Source organism: Manacus candei, unplaced genomic scaffold, assembly GCF_025592945.1.
Source record: "Manacus candei isolate 608988 ecotype Guabito, Panama unplaced genomic scaffold, ASM2559294v1 h1tg000060l, whole genome shotgun sequence".
Lineage (NCBI taxonomy): Eukaryota > Metazoa > Chordata > Aves > Passeriformes > Pipridae > Manacus > Manacus candei.
The window spans coordinates 8,595,382-8,618,672 of NW_026138108.1; the positions used below are offsets into that span (position 1 = coordinate 8,595,382).

At 43.6% G+C, this 23,291-nt stretch overlaps 1 protein-coding gene across 5 annotated transcripts in view; it reads left to right on the top strand.

The window, feature by feature from the left end:
- Positions 1-1,666: 1,666 nt before the first annotated feature.
- The window catches only part of TUB (TUB bipartite transcription factor), a 154,990-nt gene continuing 133,365 nt past the window's right edge, over positions 1,667-23,291 (top strand). For 2 of the 5 annotated variants that reach the window (XM_051804253.1, XM_051804255.1), the window contains exon 1: positions 1,668-1,832. In XM_051804253.1, the coding sequence (XP_051660213.1) occupies positions 1,777-1,832 (56 nt within the window). In that variant the 5' untranslated portion in view covers positions 1,668-1,776. Of the gene's footprint in view, positions 1,833-23,291 lie in introns of all 5 variants that reach the window. The other 3 variants (XM_051804254.1, XM_051804256.1, XM_051804257.1) reach the window with 3 other exon arrangements.

Genomic DNA, 23,291 nt, shown 5'->3' on the forward strand with positions numbered 1-23,291 from the left:
TCCAGGAGGTGCCAATGCAGGCCAAAGACTGGCTGGGAAAGGTTTGAGAGCAGTATGTAGACACATGGGGTATTGTAGACATCCTGGGTCACCCCAGGGGTGACTGTGCTGACCTGACACTGCTTCTGGTAGTGTCTCTCTTGGTCAGGGCATGGTCAGGTCCTCTGGGCAGCCCCCTGTGCTTGTGGTGTTATGGGAGATTGAGAAGGGATAGCTCCTTAAATCAGGAGGGAAGTGTCAGGCAGGGCACGGTGCCCTGAGCAGTGCTGTGCACCACAAGGTCTTGGCAGTTCTGAACCAGCATCTGGAGAAACAAACCTGTGTCTATCTACACCTGACTCTGCAGACATCCTTGTCCTGGGACTGTCTTCAGAGCACCATCAGTAAGCCTTGCTCTTTGGTAGGATTTGTGAAGGATGCCCCGTGCAGAGGGTCATGATCCTGGCACTGCACAGCCATGCAAACTTCACAATCTCGTGACACAGGGAAGCTGAGAGCAAGAAAATATTTTAAGAAGAGATGCAAGAAACCACTGCACAGTTTGAAGGCAGAGCTGTAATAAAGCCTCTTGAAAAGGCAAAGGTGCTGGACAAGCTCTGTTTAACTTTTCTTTTCATGACAGGAAAACCACAAGTTAATTTAAAGAAAGTTTTTTGTTGTTTTTGTTTTGTTGTTTTGGTAAAGTGTTTCAGTTTTAACTACTCTTGCACAGTCCCCTCATATTGTGGTTATCAGAACTAATCAGAAAATCTTCAATGAGCAGGAAAGATTTGATTCCCAGCAGTGGGCAGGTGTGGGCACCTGGGAGCATTGCATCCCCTGTGCTTCCTGCAGCTGGCAGGTGAAATGAGAGACCCACAGGCCCTGGCACTGAACACTGCTGGTTACCACCAGGGACACTTCAGGGCAGGAACCATGAAGTGCTTTCGTTTGGCTTTTAGTCCTGCACCCAAGGCCAGGGTCACGTTGAGGCTGGAGGGCTGTGACATTGCTGCTGCAGCTCTGGGACGAACTGGGGCCATGGGCTGTTGAAAAACGGTGACTGAAATGGGGTGTGCAAAGCGTTTTTTCTGAACTCTGAGTGGCCCCTGGAGAAGCCTGTACACCCACCTGCCAGGCACGGGCTGCAGAGAGTGCTGCGGGAGGATGAGCGGCAAGGCCATGCCCCGGGAGGGGAGATGATCCCGTGGAGCTGCCTGAGCGCAGCCGGCTCCCAGCGCTGACCCCGCATGCGGGGATGTGATCGGTGCCTGCCTGGAGATCATGTTGGCGAGACCCAAGGACCGGTGGTGGGTGGGAGGCGGCTGATGTCAGAGCGCTGGACCCGTATCTGTGGCAACCAGAATAAATAAATAAATAAGGCGTGTGTGCTGGAGCAGGAGGCGCACAAGCTGCTGCACTCCTCAGCACAGGCTCGCTGAATATCTCTTAAGCAGCTTAGCACCCTTGCTCCAGTTTATTACCTGAGCGTCTTCGTGTCTGCCGGGCGGCTGAGAGCATCCTGCCGCCGGGTCCCCTCGGCAGGGACCCCAGGAGCCTCCCCCTCTCTTCATCCCTCCCTCCCTCCCTGCGCTGACAGTGGTTTGCTCCGAGCATCCAGAGCTGGATGCGAAGCCGCTGCTCCGCGGTGAATTTCGGTCCTGCCGCGGAAGGCCGGAGGCGTCTGCTCGCATCCCCACGGCGGGCCCGTCTGCAGAAAGGTGTTTGAATTCCAAGCCCAGCAGCCGGTGCCTGCGGGAGACGAGCAATGCTGGGAGTGCTGTAGCTGAGCCGGAGATGGATAGTGTCAGCAGCAACAGGAACATGTCTTACAGTAGATGGAGTTACAACAGGTATCGTCTGTCTTGTTTTGGTTTGTTGTTTTCTTTTTTTTTTCCGCTTCCTGATATTGTAAAACCATCACGTTGTTTATATAAACTGAGGCGGAGAGCCCTCTTCAGGGAAGCAAAACCCTTTACTAATGCTTTAACAGTCTGAAATACACTTGAGACACCCTGGGTTCCCAGGAACTCGAGCAGCGGCGTTTGCTGTTGTTTGGCAGGTGTTTGTCTGGAAATCAGGGTGGTAGTTTCACCCTGTGTGGCTGCACTGGGGGTGCTCCCAGCCCTGAATGCACAGGTTTCCTGTCTCTCTCCTCTGAGCAGGGCACTGAGACGCAACGATCACCTCAGCAGTCACCCAGACTTCTGAAAGGTGGTCTGTAGGAACTGCTGCTCGAAGCTGGTGCCTACACGTTTTCTACCTTATAAGCTGAACCTTGGGGAATGGAGACAGCAGGGAGCCAGGATGTGGCTGAAGAGTGATATTTTCAAGCCAACACTGTGTACAACCTGTGTACCACAGAGCTGACAGGTTTGAATTCAGTGTCTCAGTGAGACAGTTGCAATATTCCCACCGTGTTTCATATCAGCATCTGTGTTTTTTCTCTTAAGGGAAACAGAAATTTATTGTAGCATTAGTTTTGTTTTTATGTGATTCATGGCTGTGACTGACAGGTTCTTCAAGCCTGGATTAAAAAAAAAAAGGTACAAACTTCATATTCTTTTTTTTTTTTACTTTTTGTCTGTGTAAATGTTACATCTGAAAGGGAACCAGATGCTAAGCATGAGCAGTGTTAGGATCTCACTGAATCATTCCCACAGGCCACCATGATATCCTGAAGAAATGCCCATGGAAGTGGTTTTTAGTGCTTGAACAGGTATTTGGTGTTGCTCATGCTCCCTGGGTGCGTGGGTGTATATTGTTTATATGTGCATCTAGAGAGTATCACTCATTTTCAGTGCAGTCCTACTGCCTCAGCAGAAAATTTACAGATTCATACAGTGGTGGCAATGGAACAGTGTCCTTAAAAAAAAAAGTGTATATGTTTATGTATATGTAAAACTGAGTTATACAACAAGCTGTGCTTTTATGCATATATTGTCCCACAAAGAGAATGTTTTCCATCTGATGCCAGCAGTGAGATCCTGTAGTATTCAGTCTGTCCCATGCAGCCCAAGTTTGCAGCAGTTTTGGTATCTCAAACCTACAGTGAATCCAGAAATTTCACACAAACTCCTCTTGGATGTCTTCTCCTAGTGCTACTGCACTGTGATTTGACCTTATGTATTGCTTGCAATCTATTTTTCCAGTTTTCAGTCTTCATGACTGTTTATCAGCCTTGTACCTAGGAACATGTTACACTCATGTGTCCACCCTGCTAGACTTTTGTATTTCATCTGGGGGGAGAAATGGAACATTTCAGTGCCCAGGCTGGTTTTTTGGTGGCCAGTTTCCAGATTTTGAAACTTTTCCTAATAAAGCCAAGCTCCATGAACTGGTACCTGTGTACTATATGTATATATATATATTGCAGTGCTGGGAGGCTGAGGAGTGAATTGCTGCTTTTACTCACGGCCTTCCCTTCTGAAAAATGGTGCAGAGTTGGTCTCACACACTGGGCCTGCCCTGCCACACCCCTCTTGTGCCCAGCCCTGTTGCAGAAGGAGGATCTAACTCTCTTGTACCCCAAACCCTGGTGGCTGATGTTTGCCTTTGGGACATGTCCCCTGCCCCAGCTTTGGTCTCACTGAGCAGTGGCAGAGGTTTGGGGGAACTTTCTGCCAGGAAGGGAAGGAAATAAGAGGTTATTGTTTTGAGCATCTTGGAGCACCTGTGGTGCATTCCAAAGCCTCTGGCTGGGCACAGGCTGCCTTTCTGTCCTGCAGGCTCACACCAAGCCACCACAGGCTGAGACCTTCCCATGACTCCATATGTACTTGGACTGGAACATGAAGTTACTGCAAGATTTCGTGAAAGCTGAGCTCCAGTTTTGTGTGTTGTAGGAGTTTTGTTAGTAAAGCTAAATAATGTTATTTGCCATCAGGACTTTTGCTGCTTCCCATCAGCTTTGTCCAAGAGTCATGCAGTGCTTCACTCTTGGGGATGCTGCACATGGAGTAGCAGAGTGTTTCCCTATCAATGTCTTCAGGAAGCATTTATCTATCCCAGTTCACTGATTTCAGATGTCATCCATGTGGGCTTGAGAGCCTCCATGTAGTACTCTCTTTGGGTTTGGTATACTCCTGTGGGAGTTCATGGTCTGTATACATAGAACTGTTCTTTGAAGGGGCTCTACTCTGTGCTGGAGCAGTTGCTGGTGGTACCCAGCACTGAGCAGGTAGGACATGAATGCTGTGTGAAGCTGAGTTCCCCCAGGCAACTCGTAGCTGAGCAGTTACTGAAAACATCTGGTGTCAGGAGTGGAGTGAGAAGCAGAAGATGGGGTATTCAAAAGCGTCCTTGTGCTGGTGCTCTCTGGAAATGGAGGTGGCAAGTGGAGGTTTTACCCATCACACCTGGGTGGAAATGAAAGCTCAGAGAGAAGAGCTGTTAATATAATGGGAAAGTGAAAATGGAGAATAGGTTTTGACTGCTCTAAGACTGAAGAGCTATTCCCATGAGCTGAGCCACCTGAGTCCTTTGTAGCATACACAGCAGCTGGAGACCAGATTGACAAATAATTAACCCTCCACACCACCACCCAAATTTGACCACTGAGGTCAAAATGGTGTTTATGAAGGCTCATGGTGTCAGATGGAGCTCTGATACCATGGATATAGTTGAATTCGATCTCTGGGAAGGCACAATTTAGGAAAGTGTGGAGAATTCAGTCAACCCATGGGCACAGAAGACCAATTTGAAATCAAATATATGGTCAAATACTGCAGACTGGGAATCTGCAGTCTACATGTAGAAAAGCTGTGCAAGGAAGCAGTGATTCTGCCTGATTTTGCAAGGTCTTTCCATGGGTCAGTGGACTATGCACAGCTCTTATGAGGAGGGTCACAACTGAATAGCTAGTCCAGAAGGACTTCTTCAGGAGCAACAGGAAACTTTACAGCAGAAGGAATGGGTAACCTGCACATTATACCTATACATGAACAAAGATGGTAGTGTTGCTTTTTTTTTTCACAAAACAACCCACCAAACCAACAAGTCACAACAAAAAAACAGCAGTGGAATCCATAAAAGCAGTTTTGTCTCTCCTTTCTCACATTTCTTCCTGAGATCAATACATTCATAGTTTTTCTCCCCTATCCTCTTTGCTTTGTCTCCATACTTATTTTTTTTTAATTTCTTTCCTGGAGGGCTTTAGTGCAGCCATCCTAGATTCACTGATTACTGCATTGTGATTGATACAGGTTTTATCCATTAGCATTTGCAAGTATATTTTTGGAAACCTACTCTCAGGATCTTTCAACTGTTGGAGACAGCTCGAAACTTTTTTCTATTGATCTGTATCTTTGGTCTGTTCTGGATATCAGTGTTGTTTGTGACTTCCTTTTGAAGCTGCTATTTCTCCTTTTTCTTTTTTTATCCTGTGTTGAAAAGCTCTGAGGGAGTATTTGGGTCATGGTGTTGGAGGGTTCCGATCTTAGATCTTTGTTTTTGAAGATTTTTAAACTCTTCTGCCTTGATTTTTCTGGGACATGCTGTCATCAATGAGTAAATAAGAATTGGCCTCCAAACTTCATCCAAAAAAACTGTCTTAGGGAAACTTACTTCTCTTCTTTGAATTAGCATCTGTAGAATCCTGAAGAATGTACAGGTCTAACCTTCCTAGGCTTGCTGCAGGGAGTGCACTTTGGCTACAGCAAAGAGCAGATCCTCTCTCCAGTTACAGCAAAGCCACACTTTTCTCCTGTGCCATCTTGTGTCTTCAGGTGTTTCCTCCTGGAATAGGTACCTTTATAGCTGTAGTCATTGGACAAAGCCCCTGGGGGGACAAGGAGTGGAATTTGTTCTATGGGACAAAAGGTGGGGTAGAATCAGCCAGCCCTCAAGTGAAACCAGAATAAAACATTCATGTAACAGATACATAAATCCTTATAAGTTTATAAACATCGTGCATTTTGTTTGCTGGAAATAGGTTTTCTATTTTTCTTTCACAACAAAGTATCTTAATTTCAACTGCAAAGGAGAACCTAGAGTATGGGAACGATGTTTCCTTGCTCAAGTCAAAACACTAGGAAGGATCTGCAGGTGTGTTCATGTGCATCCTCCCGTGCTCAGGATGAACATTTCGTGTTGGTTTGTAGCACATCCTTGGAGTGTATGAATTCTCCAGAGACTGCATGGTGGCTTGTGACAGCCTGACAGAGAGGTGTGGGAGAAGAAACTTCGGCTCCCACTTCACCGAAGAAGAAATTTTAAAGCTTCTTAAATAAAAGTAACCTGAGAAAATATTTTAAACCTACTTGGATCATGTACAGCATTACATGCCTAATGAATGCAAGAATTTCTTCCCTGAAATGATTGCAAGCACTGGAACAGGCTACCCAGGGAAGTGGCTGTCTTCATCCCTGGAAGTATTTAAAAGAAGTGTATATGTGGCACTTAGGGACATGGTTTAGTGGTGGACTCATGGTTGGACTTGATGAGGTCATTTTCAACACAAATGATTCTATGGTTGGTGTTTGAAGCAGCAAATATCGTGACCAGCAGCTCAGCAATGAGAGTGAAGGGTAATTAAAGGAAAGTCAGTACTACAGCTGGTCATCATTTAATCCACAATATATAACCAATTAGTTAAGAATTTACAGTAAGAAAGAGAGAATTACTTAAGAGACTTAAATCAGCTTACAATAAAAACAGGCACAAAATATACACATCTTTTGTCAGTACAGTTGTAGACCTCTATAAAAGTTCCAAAACCTCTGTAAAGCTTTGTGCTTAAAATCTGCATTCAGATTGTCTCTTGAACTATAAAGGCAACTCAAGCATTTCTTCAGGATAGATGGGGCAATAAGAAAAGAGTGTAACTGGCCATGAAGAGAATGGCATGTGATATGCCACAAGAAATTCTGCTCTGCCATCCCTTATTAGCACTTTTCCCCTGTTCTGTGGTCTTATCTCATGCCCTGTGTGAATCCCTTTTGTTACCATGTCTAAAAGACACACTAAGTGCCTCGCCTGCAGTGCTGGGGCACACAATTGTCAGTCTCTGCTGTGCCTGAATATGTGCACAATGCAAGGAAAGATGGAACGTTGCAGCTCTGAGCTACTAGATACTGTTTGTGCTCTCGCTGCAGCTTTCAGCGTTAGATTGCATCTTAAAGAAAAACCAGCCATGTCGCTCATGATCTGCATTGTAATAGAAAAGAAAACCTCTTCTTTCTCCGGTATATGATTAGTGTAAATGTCACTTCTAATAGAAGTCTGAGGATTAATGTTCGTGGCTGAACACCAGCAGAGAGGGTTTTCCGCTTCAGAAATGAACCAGGAGAGAAGAGCCATCCTGGCTGTTGACACAGTGGCTTGTGGCAGGTGCTGCATATGCAGCCAGCAAGTGCCAGTGCACGTGGCTGTGGCAGGTTGATGGGGTCTGGGGAAGCTTGTTCATCACTGATTTTAGGGGATGTTTCTGCAAGAAGAGAAAAAAAATAATATTCGGTTCATTCTGTTCTCTGCAAAGGCCAAAGCTGATCTTATTTTTTGCTGTGCAAAAGCAGGTAGGGTGGGTTGGTTCATGTCAAATGTCATATAACTGGGCTAAAACCACTGCCTCATCCAGTCGTGTTCACCAGGTTAACAAGCATCTCTTTGTATCAGTATATCCACAACCATCACTTTCTAGAAGAGGCTGAAACAGGGGTGGCAGCTCTTTGCAGCACCCCGAAAGTCCATTGCTTTTGGCTTTGTGCTCTGGGCTAGTGGCAAGCACAACCCTTCCAGCAGGCATGGGGTACTGCCCCTTTCAGAGACATCCCAGGAAGTGGAGCCTGCAAGGAGAAGGGCTCACTGCTCTCATGGGAAAAGGTCCCTAGTGCCCTGGATATCCATAAGTGCCACACACCAGCAAATAAAAATAAACCTGTTGAGTTTTGTTTATTCCTCTGTCTGTGAAAAATTAGTATCTCATGAGCCTTGCAGATGACTGGGCTGAGTTCTGCTGGCAGTCACCTCTATTTGTAGAAGAGACAGATGTTGGATATATCTGAAATGCTTGAATGCTGAGGTCAGAACAGGGGAAGATTCCAAGAGCTGTTAAGAAAACAAAGATGCTCTCAGAGGAGTGCAGGTCTTCCAAGTGTAACCTGTCAACAAATCAGCTCAAAATCAATTTTAAAAGTATTTTTTTCAGTTGCAATTTGTCTCTAGAAGTCCACTACATAAATGATCATCCAGGTAAGTCAGCTTGCTTGAAAAAATAAGATTATTTCTTTGTTTTTGTAAGCTTCCTGAGTTGCATGTTTGGTTATTTTTATTCTACTGGGGCTGTGATGTGTTTTGGTCGTGTAGCTGACAAACTGTCACACTCTGTCAAACATACAATTGCTTGTTGGTCGGGTAAATGTGTCAGTTCAAATTCATCCACCAATTTGTGGGTCCTTAGGGAGACAGGATGTGTAGCAATAATCTTCTAGTCATACTTAGATGCTGCTAAACTAGAGACAGTGCTCTTCTGCTTCAGAAACAGTCCAGTTTGTTTTGAAATTTCACCATTTCATGCACCACCAGCACCCTCCTCCTTCATGCTGTGCATTTTTACTGCCTGTCAACACAAGCAGCTGTTTTGAAGGATGGAACATTTCCTCATAGCCCCTACAGGCTCTGATGACATTGATATTAATGTTAAACTATTGATTTGTTCTTGGGTAATTGTGTGCAAGCTTACCTAGGTTCACTCTTGTCTTTGCAGAGTTTGCAGGCAATCCTTTAAAACATAATTCTTGAAGTTTAACTTTTTCAGCTTTAAAATCCTACTCGAAAATCCTATTCAAACATCTTCTGCTGGGACGCCTGAAGTATCAAAGCCAATTCCTTAATGTGCTTAACGTGGCTTTTCTACGTATGCTCTCACAGGTTGTTTTGCAGAGCTGTAACCTAAAATCCTACCAAAACTCAAGAAAATTTGCCTGGTTGGTGAAAGGTGCTCCCAGAGAGCTGGGCCAGCTCTGCTTTCTGAGGAAGGCTTTGTAAGGAAGCAGCCTGGAGGGACTCAGCAGGGGATATCAATCTGATAGCCAGTCCACAAGAGGCTGGCTCCACACTGACTGTTTGGCCTGTCTGCAGGATGTTCAGATTTCTAAAATAAAACCACAATTTTACTTTTCTCCTCTCTTGAATTTTGTTCTTTTTTAGTGCAATACTGTTGAAGTGTGACTGCATGGGCTTTCCCAACTGAAGTTTGTTCATCCTTCCATTGTATTTCTTTATGTATTAGGTGGAACAAAAGAAGGACTCTGCTTTTTAGAATAATTTGGCTAGTTTTAGGAAGAATAATGAAACTTAGGCTTTGTAACAGGGTCTAGTAGTTTTGAACCAGTTTTCAGAATTAAGTTATCATCTGGATCATGAAACAGTACACTCAGACCTGAAAAGACTTTTTGGTAGGAAGGTGCAAATAAATAAAGAAGAAAATGAAGAGAGGGGCCAGTATGGAAGCTGGGAGCTGTTCATTATTAAATATCCTGGAGCAAGTGTCTTCATTTTTATGCACATGTGAAGCGATGTTGGGAACCAAGAATGATGTGTGTGGTCAGTGCGTTTGGTTGGTTTTAATTAGGTGGGTCTAAGTAAATCTCAGAAGAGCCAACTTGCACAGTGCAGATTTCTGGTGAAAACAAGAAAAAGCCTTTTAAGTAATGAATAGTTTGTAGCCTTGTCTTACTAGCAACAAGTGAATAATAAATATTGAGAGGGAGCTGGAAAACAGTGGGACTGGAGCTAGGCTCCAGCGTATGGAGTGAACAGAAGCTTAGAGGGTTTGGCAGTAGCTTTCCTTGCATGACATACTGTGCTTCAGCAGATCTAAAATCCAGACACTGATAGATAAGTGTTATCTTCTCTGGGAAGCTGTGATTTTGCCTGGGATGCTGAAGGCTGTTGTGGTTTCCTTCCCACGTATTCTTTGGTGTGCACAGACACTCTGCAACATTTTTCCACCTCAAATTTCACTCCTTTCGCCTTCAGCATGGGCCATACAAACTCTTTTTTCCTCTCTGTCATGCTTTATTTTATTTATCACCTTCCTAGAAATCCCCTGAATGTATTTAATTAGTGAGGATTTTGAAATTCAGTTTGGGCTGCTCACACAGGAAGCACAAGAGCCAGTCTGGGCTATGAACCCAGGCTGAGGCCAAAGCCCACTTAAGTCCCTCCTTACAACCCTTCTGTTCTTTTGCTAATCACAGTAAGAGGATTAACTTGAGGAGTATGGGATGTTGAATACTACAGTCAAAGATGTTCATATCAGGCTCTGGGCTATTTTCATTCATCCTTTTGCAAATGAAAAATGATTCCCGAAGCGATGGGTGTACTGAGATCCAAGGCAATTTACTCGTGCTTGGAATGCAGGTGTATATATTGCAGGAAAAGGAACTTTGAATAAAAAACAAGAACTAGCCTTAAATGAGAGCTGAGATTTAATGTTCCAGAGTTGTTTAAAGCCAGTGCTTTTGCTCCTAATGTCCGCTTGTATTTGGAAGGAGTTGTATCACACAGATGTTATTTGCTTTCTGTTAGGAAAAATAATGGGCAACTATACAATATTATACTGCTTTTGTCAATGACTGCTTTATACCTTATGTGAGGGTGCACTACTCCCATCAGCTTCTGGTGTAGCTGGGCTGCTCTTTGCAAAAGAGCTGAGGCTAAATCACCGCTATTTATTTATTTTTTTTTAAACTCATAGAGTTGTGCTTCAGTCTGACTACAGGGATTATTAAATACATCAGCTCAGATATGGTATCATTAAGTGCAAACACACTGCTTTTTGCTCATGAGGCTGGGAAGGAAGGTGGTGATATTTTCCTGATATTTACTGTCTCCCCTGGGCATCAGCTCTTGGCTGCCAGTAAGGCAACAGGCGGTGCTGCCTGCAGCCACTCTTGTGCCCCCGAGGAAACAAAGCCAAGATTTGTCCAACAGGCATCCTCCCAGGCAGGCATCCCAAATGTGCCTGGGAGGGCAACTGGAGCTCAAATGTGGTGACCAAACTCTGTTTTGTTCACTGTAATGTCTTCATGTACATTTGATTCATTCATTAGGAAATCTGTGTGGACTAGTAGGTTGTTTTAAAATGTAATTTGTCTTGCTAAACCCTCTTGACAGAGGAAGCCATGCATTTTATCTTTGACTCAGCTTGATTTTTCTGACACTGACAATTATCTTTCTGGTAAAAATCTCTCTTTGCTTACACCTTGCCCTCACTGAACTGTGGGACCCTCTGCACGCTTTGAAATATGTACCTAAATCCTTTTCCTGTGGTTCTTATGAATCGTGCCAAGAACAACATTGCAAAGAATCTTAGTTTGCAATCTTATCTGTTACCTTCATGGCTGGTTGTTTGGCCCAGACTTTGTCAGAGAGAGCAGCTGCTGGTGTTTTTATGCTCTTATTGTTCCTATGTACTGAGAAGCCTCAGTGCTTGTGCCTCCAGTAGCAGTATAATGCTCCAGCAGTGGCATGGGGGCCTGAGTCTGTTTGCAGATCTGGCTTCTTTGCCAATTATTGCTGTTTTCTACAGCTGTAATGCCTGAGTTTACCTTTTTGATGTTTTCTCAGTCACAGTGTAGCTGTACACAAATTCTGAATTCTGTGTATGGTAAAATAAATAATATACGTCAGCATTGAAAATATCAAGAATCCATTTTTTTTTACTAAGTTTCTCTTCACCACTCTTGTGTAGGTAGTTGGCAAGTCAGGGTAGGTGACTTGGATAAGAATAGGCACTGAGAGAGGGAGTAATAAAACAGATTATTTAGCAGAGAACAATACTAAAGCCCTTTAATGAGCCTTTTCTGAAATATCTCAGATTCAATCTTTTAAAATAGTGCAGAAATTATGCAAAAAGTTTTCTATTGTTACTTGGATTCTGTCCACAAGTACTGTCAATTTTGTCCACGCATGAGGTCTAGAAGTTATAACTTATGCACCATTATAACTTAGGCACTGTTAAGTTAATCTGTGTGTAAGTTACAGCAGGTTTATCAGTTATAACTCTTTTTGCGGGTGGGGGGACTACTGAAAACCCCATCCCTGTGCAGTGGACTATTTAAATATGTACTCAGATCCTGCTGGCTGTGGTATGATGAGACTGTTCTTAAATGCTTCTTAGTCTGACTTAAAATTCACCTTCACCTGAATGCTGTGCATGAGGGCAGTCTCACTGCCTGGCTTTGCCAGATGGAGCGAAGAGAGCCCAGGTACCAGGGGAAGATCTTGCTGGAGTGATACTGATTGTTTAAATTTGAGCTCAGCTTTGTTTTAGTTACAGTCTTGTGGCCTGACATTTAACTACAGCCTCGTGCTCTCCATCCAGGCCCCAGATGGGCTTATGAGTATTCTGATCGATGGATTTCAAAAGAAAAATAATCTCATAACGGAAGACACAGAACATTGCTGAGGAAACAAGGAGTGTTATCCAGCATGTTTTAGGGAATTGGATTACTGACGTCAATGAGCCACTCTCTATCTTTTGCTCACCCAGGTGTAGGAGGGATGTTTCTTATTGGATTGTCGGAAGATGTGAAGTTTCTAGAATTAGATGTTTACAGTGAAGTCCCCTCTCTGATGTTCCCTGAGAGCCGCCAGCATGCTCCATGCTATCTCTGACATCTTGTTTGTCCTGTGACTGTGAACTTTACCTTTTCCTTGATGCTTTTTAGACACCCTCTGGATATCATAGGAGACTTTTAGGGCCGCTAGATGAGCCTTTTTTTAACCAAATCCATATTCTCATCCTTCAGTCTGTAAAGGTGTTAGTGCAGGAAATACCCCTTTAAAAATACAGCAAGCTTAGGAAGACAGTTTGTTTACTCCCATCTCTTTCAAGTCCTCTCCTTTGTATTCCTTTTTGTTTTTCTTCTGCTTTACTGTCTTGTCTTTTCTTTCCAGTTTTACTGCAGTTATACCCCTGGGGATGGACCCAAAAGAGGTTTTATTTTTGTTGCACCTTAGCAGCGGATGAGGCTAGAGAAAATGAGGGTGGATCTTCACAGATGTTCACTTGCCTGAGCTGTCCCACAGAGGATTCAATTTCCTTCTGAATTAAGTCTGTGCTGTCTTACTAGCGTATTATCTGACAGTTGACCAGAGAAATATAAGCTGTTATTTTGAGGTATTAATCATGTTCTGAAACAGAATTACAGTGTGGTGGCTGTGCAATGAGCACAGCTTTGCAGTGCTGAAAACCTTGTGTGTGCAGTGGTAGGTTTGCAGCCAGGCATCTCCGTAGTACAGGGCATTTTCATCATCCCTGACCTTTTTTATTTTTTTTAAATACTTCTTGATTAGTTATTAACAAAAGTAATCATTTTATTCTTTTAAATAAAAATATTTTCAAATATCAGGTAGGACTCTTTTCTCTAAAAGGGTGAATCAAGTTAGTTTAATTTCAGAAATAAGCCCTAGTTCATAAGGCTACAGGTGTCATTGTGTTGCAGTTTGTAGAGCCATGCTCCCTCACCAGCCTTGGCCTGGGAGGATGAGGAGGAGGAGGAATGCTGCATGTGCCTGCAGCCCAGCTCCACAGGCAGCAGTAACTGGGACTGCTCAGGGAGTGACAGGGCTTGCTCCAGGTGAGCAGCACAAAGTACCTGCCCAGCAGAAGACACTGTATGTCAGAGTGAATGGAAGGGAGGATTTCCTTGATATCTCTCTAAAATACCCAGGACTGGGTACTGCTGGGAACGCCATTGGCATGACTTTTTTTTTAAGTTTAATCTGAAATAATATGATTTCTTTGCAGTGAGTGATGCAGATGGCCTCTTAGGTCTTGGTCCCACTCTTTGCTGCCTTCTTACCTTGCATGTACTGTTGCCCTATTAGCAGTTTGTTTTTTGCAGAAAGGGGAGGGGACTATGCAAACTGGGGCTCCTTTGCAGTGCTGCTCTCTGGATAGTCCCTCTGTTCCCAGGGCACACAGTCTCTGTCAGGGCAGAAGGGTTTAGTCTCAGAGTGAAGAAGTATCTTCTGTAAGGTCTGCAGAAGCAGGAGTTGGTCTCTTTTTTTGTCATTGGTGTTTTGTCCTTTTCCTTTTAACCATGGCATCTAATCTAGAACATGAGCAGGAAAAGGCACCATCAAATAGTGGCTGCTGTGTGAAGACAAGTAACAGTGCAGATGCTGCCAGCAAACCTGATTACTAAGGACTTGTCTCTAGAAGCTGGAACAGGCTCAACTCATGCCAAATTTCATCTTGTCCTTATGCAGAGCTGCAAACTGCTCTCTGTTCTCAGGTGCTGTTGTTTGCCATGAAATCTGTCTGGATGGGAGTGCTGACTGCATCCTGAGTGCTTCTTTTGAAAGAAATGCAAAGGAAAGTCCTTGGGCTGTGCTGGTGGACATGAGCTGGTAATGTGAGCACACAGCTCAGAAACTCAGCCATGTCCTGGGATATATCAAAAGAGTCATGGCCAGCAGGTCGAGAGAGGGGATTCTGCCCCTCTACTCTGCTCTCATGAGGCCCACCTGAAGTGCTGCATCCATCTCTGGGGTCCCCAGCACATGTAGGACATTGACCTGTTGGATCAAGTCCAGAGAGAGCCTCAAAGTTGATTAGAGGGATGGAGTACCTCTGCTATGAGGAAAGGCTGAGAAGACTGGGGTTTTTTCAGCCTGAAGAAGAGAAGGCTTCGGGGTGATCTAATTGCATCCTTGCAGTATCTGAAGGGAGCCTACAAGAGAGATTGAGAGAGATTATTTACAAAGGTATGTAGTGACAGGACAAGGGGTAACGGCTTCAAACCAAAAAAGGGCAGGTTTAGATTAGCTATTAGGAAGAAATTCCTTACTGCAACAGAAGTGAGATGCTCAAATGGGTTGCCCAGAGAAGCTGTGGATGCCCCATGCCTGGCAATGTTCAAGGTAAGGTTGGTTGGAACTCTGGGTAACCTGGTCTAGTGGAAGGTGTCCTTGGCTGCAGCAATAGATTATCTTTGCCTTCCAACACAAACCACTCTATGATTCCTCATTTAGGAAATGGGGTGGGGAGAGGTGCCAATGGTATGTGCCTGCCTTTCTTCTCCCCCAGTCTCAAAATGCCTGTTACCAAAGGGTAGAGGGAACGGGGAACCCTCCTCCCAAACAAGCATCCAAATCCTTCTTGTGAGTTCAGCTGTGCTAAGCTTAGATAGGTCCTCTGTTTCAAACCCTGCATTCTTTTTTTCCTCTCTACCTCCCAATATATATCACATTCACCTGCCTTGCTCAGTGTTGCAAGGCATAATTCCTTCCTATTTTTTGATTAAATCAATTTCAATGCTCTACTTAATTGAATAAATACACCTCATTCCTACTTGCTGACTTAAGACACTCATCAGAAACATTACTTTCATGTGGAAATTAGGTCTCTTCCCCAGAGTTTGCATCATGAAAAACAGCATTGGTAGTGTCAGTGGCCCCATGGATTAGAAGACAGGCAGTTCAGCTCTTTGGGCACATCATGGCCGTGGCTGAAGCTGCTCAACAGTCTTTGAGGCAGAGCTACCAGGAAATTTAGGAAATATGCCTATAGAAAATGGACTATCCTTTACCCTCCAGCAATTGTGAAGCTTTGGGGAAGCCAGTCTTGGGCAGTTTTCCTACACATTCTTCCCCACTTGGACTTCACGAGCAAGCCCCTGAGTGGCTGTTTGGTTACCAAGAATAAGTGTTACCAAGAAATGTTACTCCAGAGTGCTCAGTCACTCAGCACTGAGCCCCTGTGGCAAAAAATAGAATTTATGTAGATTTCAGGAGGTACTGAGAGGAAGCCGAATCCCCTGAGGCTCTTGTGGGAGGGGGAATAAAAAGGCTTTTTTGTCCAACTATGTCATACTCATGCAGTCATGCCAAAGCGCAGCGGTGCAGCGCTCCTGCTTTTCAGAGGCCTCTACATTAATTGTTTGTCTCCAAGAACAAGACATCTGGAAGACACTGATTAATGACAGGGCAGGCTTTCCTCCCTCCCTGCAGGTCAAGCCTTCACAAGCAAGAATGAGGAGGCTGCTAACGTGGGGCTGGGATTTCTTCCCGAGATCTGCCAGATCCAGAAACTTTATTTCTTTTTCTCACTCAGTGCATTTTTTTCCGATAATAGAAACTGTCATCTGTAATTGAGACTATCACATTGAAATGTGGGAATAGTGCAGAAGTGTATGTAATTTAACTAGTTCTGAGCCTGCTCGTGCCCCTTGCTAAAACAGACATTTTTAGTAACTCTGTCCAGTCCTTTCCAGCCAGCTACATGTTTTGCTATAAAAGCAAGGCAAGCCTCCATCACTTAAACCACAAGGCAGAGGAAGGATGGGTTGCCTCCTTCAGCTTGGGCTACACCTGTTGTCCTTAGTGGTCATGGAGATTTGCCATTTTTTTAAGGGTGCCAGACCAGTGACAGTGCCGGTGGCTGATGCTCCACCTTAATGTGGCATAGTGGCCCCAGCACAGACTTTGTGATCTTTAAACATGTTTTTTAAAACGTTGTTGCATGACTTTGGGTTTGTGTCCAGTGAACTGGAGGTGGGATTTGGATAAGCAGTTTAATATATGTGTTGCTGTAGGTGCTGTTGCTGCACCTGATTTGGCTGGCTTTGATGTTGGTAAAATGCCATGCATTTCCTATACCATGTACTGAAGAACAGGACTGATAAAATAGCTGAACCAACAATATCTGTGTATTTATTTCCACTCTGGTATTTATGACCCAGCAGTGGTTTTTATAAGGCCCCCACAGGGTGCAGAGTTAACGAAGTACCATTTCCTTGGTTGAGGTTTCAGTGCATTTTAGATTTCTAAGATGTGGTCTTCAAACTCCAGTTCTGCATTGGCTGCATATGAGTTGTTTGTTACTAAGTCAGCAAGAAGAGGTTGAAGATAACTCACATACCTTAATCTTGTAATAATACTTTGTGATTTTTTAAATGCAAAAGGCAGAATTCTTCAGAAGGAGCATGGCTTTGTCTTTAAGGCTTAGTGGCATTTAGAAGTCACAAAATCATTAATATGCTTCTGAAATATTTTTTCAGCTCTTAGTCTCTCATATGTTCAATGTGAAATGGCTCATGTTAATAGCATTTTTCTTTGTCATAAATATACCTCTCAACTCACCAATAACTGTTTACCATATATATACTGTTTGGCATATATATAATGCCATCTGTGTTATTTAACAGTAAACTGATATTACTTTACTTTACTGCCACTAATTAAGGAATCACTTCACCTGGGAGATGTGTTTATTTTTCAGCTGCTTGATTTTTCAGGTGAGTTGAATTTCAACCCAGGTCACTTGAGTCTACTTCTTTTAACCATGGTTGAGTTAACAAGTTTGCAAGTATTGGCCCCTTTTGACGTGACAAATTTTCAGTCCTGTTCTGATTAAGCTGTGATTCAGGTGGAGCATCAGCCTGCTAAACAAATCCAGGTATGTTTTTCAAATTGTAATTGTGGCATATTGTGAGTGAGAAAGTCGATCAATGATCAGAGTTCTTGATATAAAAAGCCCATTTAGGATAAAAAAAAAACACCCCAAAACATAAATGAATAAGAGATCCAGCATTTTAGAAGTGTAGGATATTGGTAACATATTGGCTTAATGTTAAAAAAGTCCCAATATGTTTAGGGAAGTACTTAAATTCCTTGGTCTCCTTAAAATACTCCATGCAGCTCTTCATTCCTGCGTCATTTCTGATCCTCTGATCAAGAAAACATAAGCCTGCTACTTGCACGCAGTTTAGAAAGGAGAAATATGAAAATAGTCACAGGTCCTCATGGAGAATTGAAAACATAACAGTTCCTTTGATCTCTGGCACACAGGACAAGTGACGTGGCTGATGCTGTGCTTGGTTGCCTGTGGATGCTGGGGTTGGTAGGTAAGAGATCTTGCTATATACAGCTGGTTCTTGTGCTTCACTGGACAACAAAATAGACAAGAAAATGGTTGTTTAAGAATGCCCCAGTTGCTTGTTTTCTGAGACACTCGAGTTACACGATATTGGGCAGAAATCTGTCTTTGGAGCACAAATCATTGCTTCTGGAGCAGAAGTCACCCATCCCCCAGATTGTCCCCAAGCGCCAGGGGTACCTGGGGAACACAGGAAGGTGGACAGTCCCACTGACAGAAGCAAATCTGTCGCCACGTTGAGCTGGCCTGAGGCTCAGAGCTGCAGAGGGCTTGCAGGGATATGCTTTTTATTATGAAATGTTTATTTGCATTTTGCAGGCATTTTGCAATATTGGCAAAGGCTGGCAGGGGAAGGGAAGCACTGATTGTCCAGCAATGTGGTTGGCATTTTCTGAGCTAGGTTTGACAGATACCTGGGTTTAAACTGTGGTCCAGACCGCTGGACATTCAGGAAAATCTGCCTCACAGCAACTGCAAAATGGCTTATGTACAGGCAGGGGACACTGCTTCACTGTCATGCTCAAAATGTCACATCTGCTTCCTGTCCATACTAGCAAGGGAGTATCTCTGAAGTATATCCTTCTGACAGAGTTGGCAAGACCCAGGTAGCCCCAGCGGTGCTGGGCTTTCATACTTGGACACCTACAGAATAAGTTAAGGGTAATGGGTCAATCAGAAATCACACAGTCACAGCCACATGTATGCTTTGCTCCAGTGGCCTAGTGGGCTATCACCCTATCTTAAAGACCAAATGGCTGAGCTGTGACAGCCCTGTTGGTCTTGTAACAGACCTTGGAGCAACTAAAAGTGACTTAAGTAGGACCCTGACACTAAAATAATTATAAAGGTTAAGAAAAGTCATGACAAGTGAAGCTAGACTAGAATGTGACAATATTCCCCAATTCCGTAGGAAGATGTTTCACAAAGCAGCCTCTTGATCACATTAAAAACACAGAGACTTTAGCATCAGAAGTTTCAGTGAGTTTGTGCAGTCCCTGGACAAAGGAGAAATATTCAGTCCAGACTCTCCATTATAGCAGAATAGATCCTTATGAAATAACAAAATAGCTGCCATTAGACTTTTTTTCTGATACTTTTAAGCAAGGACATGGTGGAATTTAGCAAAATTTGCTAGGAGTTTGTGAGAGAGCAGAATAAACAAAGAGCCTGAGCCCCATCTCCCACACAAATAAACCACATCCTTAAAACAGTGAAAATACACTTTAAAATGCAGAGCCCAGCCTTTAATTCTATGTAAGAAATGAAAAGTGTCATCCATTTAAGTCTTTGCAGTGAACTTGGTGCTGGGGATTAAACAGCCAGGGACATCTGGCAGATGGGACACTCCTTTGGAAAAAGGACTATAAGGTTGGATGAAGTCGATATAGAAATAAGGGACCCTGGCATAGTCTGAACAGGCACAGACACGTAACTCTGAAACAAGTCTGAGTAAAACTCTGAAGCAGAGCCCGCATGTTCCAGCTGAGAGTGGTTTTGGATTTTAGAGAAGGAAAAGTTTTTCTGGTGTATGTTATTTTGGGGAGACAAAACCAAACTCTCAGCTATAATTTTCTACTTCCCTAATCAAATTCTCAGGGAGATGAGGTGCAGCATGCAGAGCACAGGAGAGAGACCCAAAGGCAGGTACTCAGAAGCTCTGTCAGTGTTCTAATTTGTGCCACGTGATTTTGTTATTGGCTGGGAGGCAGTCAAGTAAGGGTGTGGCCTTCCATGTCTGATGGCTGGTTGTTCTGTTCAGCACAGCCCAGGTATGGCCGGAGATGGTTGCCCTGACAATTCCCTGATGCTGAATGAGACTTGTTGTCTAGGCAACTGTCTTCAGCTTCAACTGGAAAACTATGAGTTAAGACCAGAGTCATAACAGTGCAAGATCTCCAAAGGTGCTTTCATCACACTTAAGGCTCTACCAAAGCTTAATCCTTACAGGCATGTGCTGTAAAGACTCAGTCCAAGAGCATGAAGGGGAATATGGCATCAAAAAGAACTGACAGATGATTTACTGCAGTGGAGAGCTGCTGCCTCCCCCACAGTGCAGGGCTGAGGGGGAGGATATGATGCCTGGGCACGGACTCCAGAGCCCCATGGGAGGATGCAGAAGGTGGAGTGGGAACACAGAGTGCCCTCTCATGCCCTGCAGATGTCTGGCATTTCACTGAATGCTGCAAAATGTCAAACCCTTTCCCTTCTGTTAAAATTTCTGTGCTGGGTAGAGCAACCTTTTATAAAGTCCAGCACAGACGGGGAGACTGCTTTCCGACAGCTGTGCCTGACTGATGGCAGCGCTGCCACCTACTCTTGAGGATTATAAAAAAGAGGGGAACAATTTTTTACACAGGCTGACAGTGGTAGGACGGTTTTAAACTAAAAGAAGAAAGATTTAGTTAGGAAGAAGTTCTTTACTCAGAGGGTGCTGAGGCACTGGAACAAATTGCTTAGAGAAGTTGTGGCTGCCCCATCACTGAAAGGTTCAAGGCCACATTGGATGGGACTTTGATTAAACTTGTCTAGTGGGTGGCATCCATGTCCATACCCGGGGCTTGGAACTGGGTGATCTTTAAGGTGCCTTCCAGCCCAAGGCTTTCTGTGATTCTCTGAATGCTAGCATGGTTCTCAAAAAGAAAACAAAGAAAATACTGGCTTTTCAGTGTAGATGCTGGCAGTGCCCTACTTCTGTGCAGTGCTTGATGGCAGGTCCCAGTCCCAGTCTTGGGGCCACCCTGGTGTGAGGGAAGATGACAGAGGCCACAAATAGATTTACGTGTTCTTCTTTGATACACACATATTCAAAAAAGGTTTCAAACAGACTAGCTGCTTTTAATGTAGTGGTGGCAAGATTGCTCATTCAGAGACACATGAAATCAGTTCTGAGCCTCGTTGCACTTGCTTTCGAATGCACAGCTGGGCAGCTGCTAAATAGCATGGATCAGGAACACCAAACCTGGAAAATATACAGGGAGTGTGTGTTTATACTGGTCTTTGATCATTCTCGTTGGCTTTACACTATGCACCAATGTGCTGAATTGGCCAAGTAATCACTTCGGAATTTGTGTAAGTGATAAAAAGTATTGCTTCCCTCTCCTGAGTCTACGACTGTGCTGAGGGTGTCTTTTTCTATACCTGTGCTTTACCTGTAAGGATGCAACTGTGGGAACTGCAGATGGTCTGTACTAGTGAACTCATGGGATGATGGTATAAAACAGAGGTGCTGGATCAGAGAAGACAGGTGAAGCCAGCAGGTTAAGGACTGAAATACAGGAAGAGGGGTAAGCGAGAGACAAAAAACTATATCCGGCATCCTCAGATTCCTTCCCGGGGCAGCTCAATGTTTAGCCCTTCTTCAAGGCCTCAGCTGTTTACTTCTGCCACTTTTAAGTATCTCTGGAAATAAAGAAAAGGTCTTTTTTTAAGAACCTGAGCTGCCTATGGAGTGGAAATTGTAAGCTTCCAGGATGCTTTGTCCCCAGTAAGTATGAAGTATCTGTCTGTATTTCTGAGAGCTGCCAAATATCTGTCTTCTACATTTGTGTTGAAAAGCTGCATGGTCAGACAGACACCATAGCATGAACCTGAGAAGAGAGTAATAAAATGTAGAAAAGGATAGTCTTTGGGAATGGAATCACAAAGTTATAGAATAGTCTGGGTTGGAAAGGACCTTTACAAAGGTGCTGGCTCAGAGAAGACAGGTGAAGCCAGCAGGTTAAGGAGTGAAGCCCTTAACCTAGCCCAACCCTGCCGGAATGAGCAGAGACATCTTCAGCTAGATCAGGTTGCTTAGGGCCCTGTCCAACCTGACCTTGAGTGCTTTCAGGGATGTGGCATCTACCACCTCTCTGGGCAACCTGTGCCAGTGTTTAACCACTGTTATCATTAAAAAATTCTTTCCTGCATCTACTCTAAATAGATCATCCTTCAGTTTAAAAACATTACCCCTTGTCCTATTGCAACAGGCCCTGCTAAAATATAATCAAAATTGTTTTGGTTTTGTTTTCTAGTAAAGCAAAGACCATTGCTTCTGTGAAGTTTTCCTTGGATGTCTGTGAAGCCTGCATGTATGAGGGCTACAGGTGTTACCATAACTACAAAAATTATCTGAAGCTTCTTCCCTTACAATGTCAAATTTTACAGGCTGGTGTGCATAATATAAAATCTAACCACAACAAACCACAATAACAAATTAATGTATGGATGTAGCACATTCTGTATAAACACATAAAAATGGTCACCTGAGAAGGTTTTGTTGCAGTGCTTCTACCAGAGCCATCAACAATCTTGGCAGTTCTAGTTTCCTGCTGAAATTGAAACATTTCATGGGAATTGATTAATTACTGCTGATAATCCTGTCAGAATGCTGTCAAAACATCTTGATTTCTGTGGAATACAGAATGCAAGCCAAAATGAATCACTGGTGCTTGAAGCAACATTATTTATTTAACGTTTTCTGTTCTCCTTTAAAATGAGTTCTTAGCAGAAACTTGGAAATTCTGGCATGGAAATTTTTTCCCAGTTGATTCCATCTCGTAGTTTTCTTTCCTGTTAAGCTGATATTTTAACCAAATATATCCAAGGCATATAGAAGAAAACTTATTCTTAAAGTGGTGATTATTGCTGTGCATAAAATCTTTGTATGAATGTACTATTAGCTCCAGATTTAAAGCCTTAAAATATATTTGATATTTTAATTGATGCTGAGGATCAACACAGTATGTTTATCACATTTTGGGGGAAAAAATCATCCTTTTTTTCATCACATTCACTGAAATTTTGGAGGCCCTACCTAGGAATGTGCTATGCCTAAGAAGCTGAGAAAAACTTTCATTCTGCTTATCAGATACATCAAATTCCTTTTGCTCTAAAAAAAGATGCTACAACAGATCTTTTTAAATATAATGCTGATTACTTCATCAGGAAAACGTAGCCTGTTGTGGTACAGGATCCCATCACAGCTTTAGTTCCCTAATGTATTCCAAGGGGATTCACGGGATCTGAAAACAAAAAAATGGGGTCTCCTTTTTATACACTGTCATGTTTATTTCATAATAAAATAGGTGTAGAGGAGTGGTGCAACTAAAATTGAAAGGGAAGAACAGTAAAATCTAATCACAGAGGGAATGTGTGTGTAACATACTACAGAACAGCTCAGGACCCACACCTACAGTCACTTGGTGCCTGGGACTTTTCAAATACGGGCAGTGAGATGCACAGCATTGCTTGGGCAGCACCAGCTTGCAAGTCTGGCTTTTCAAAGTTTGCTTCTTTCTTTGAACTTGGGAGTTTCAGGCTCCCTTTGCTGTTTTAGGCATTTTTTCTTCTGTTGGACTCCTGTGACAGATATTCCCCTGGCTTGAGTAGCTGCGTTCGGTGCCAAATTTCAGCAAAGACCTGGAAGTGTAATACTGGGGGG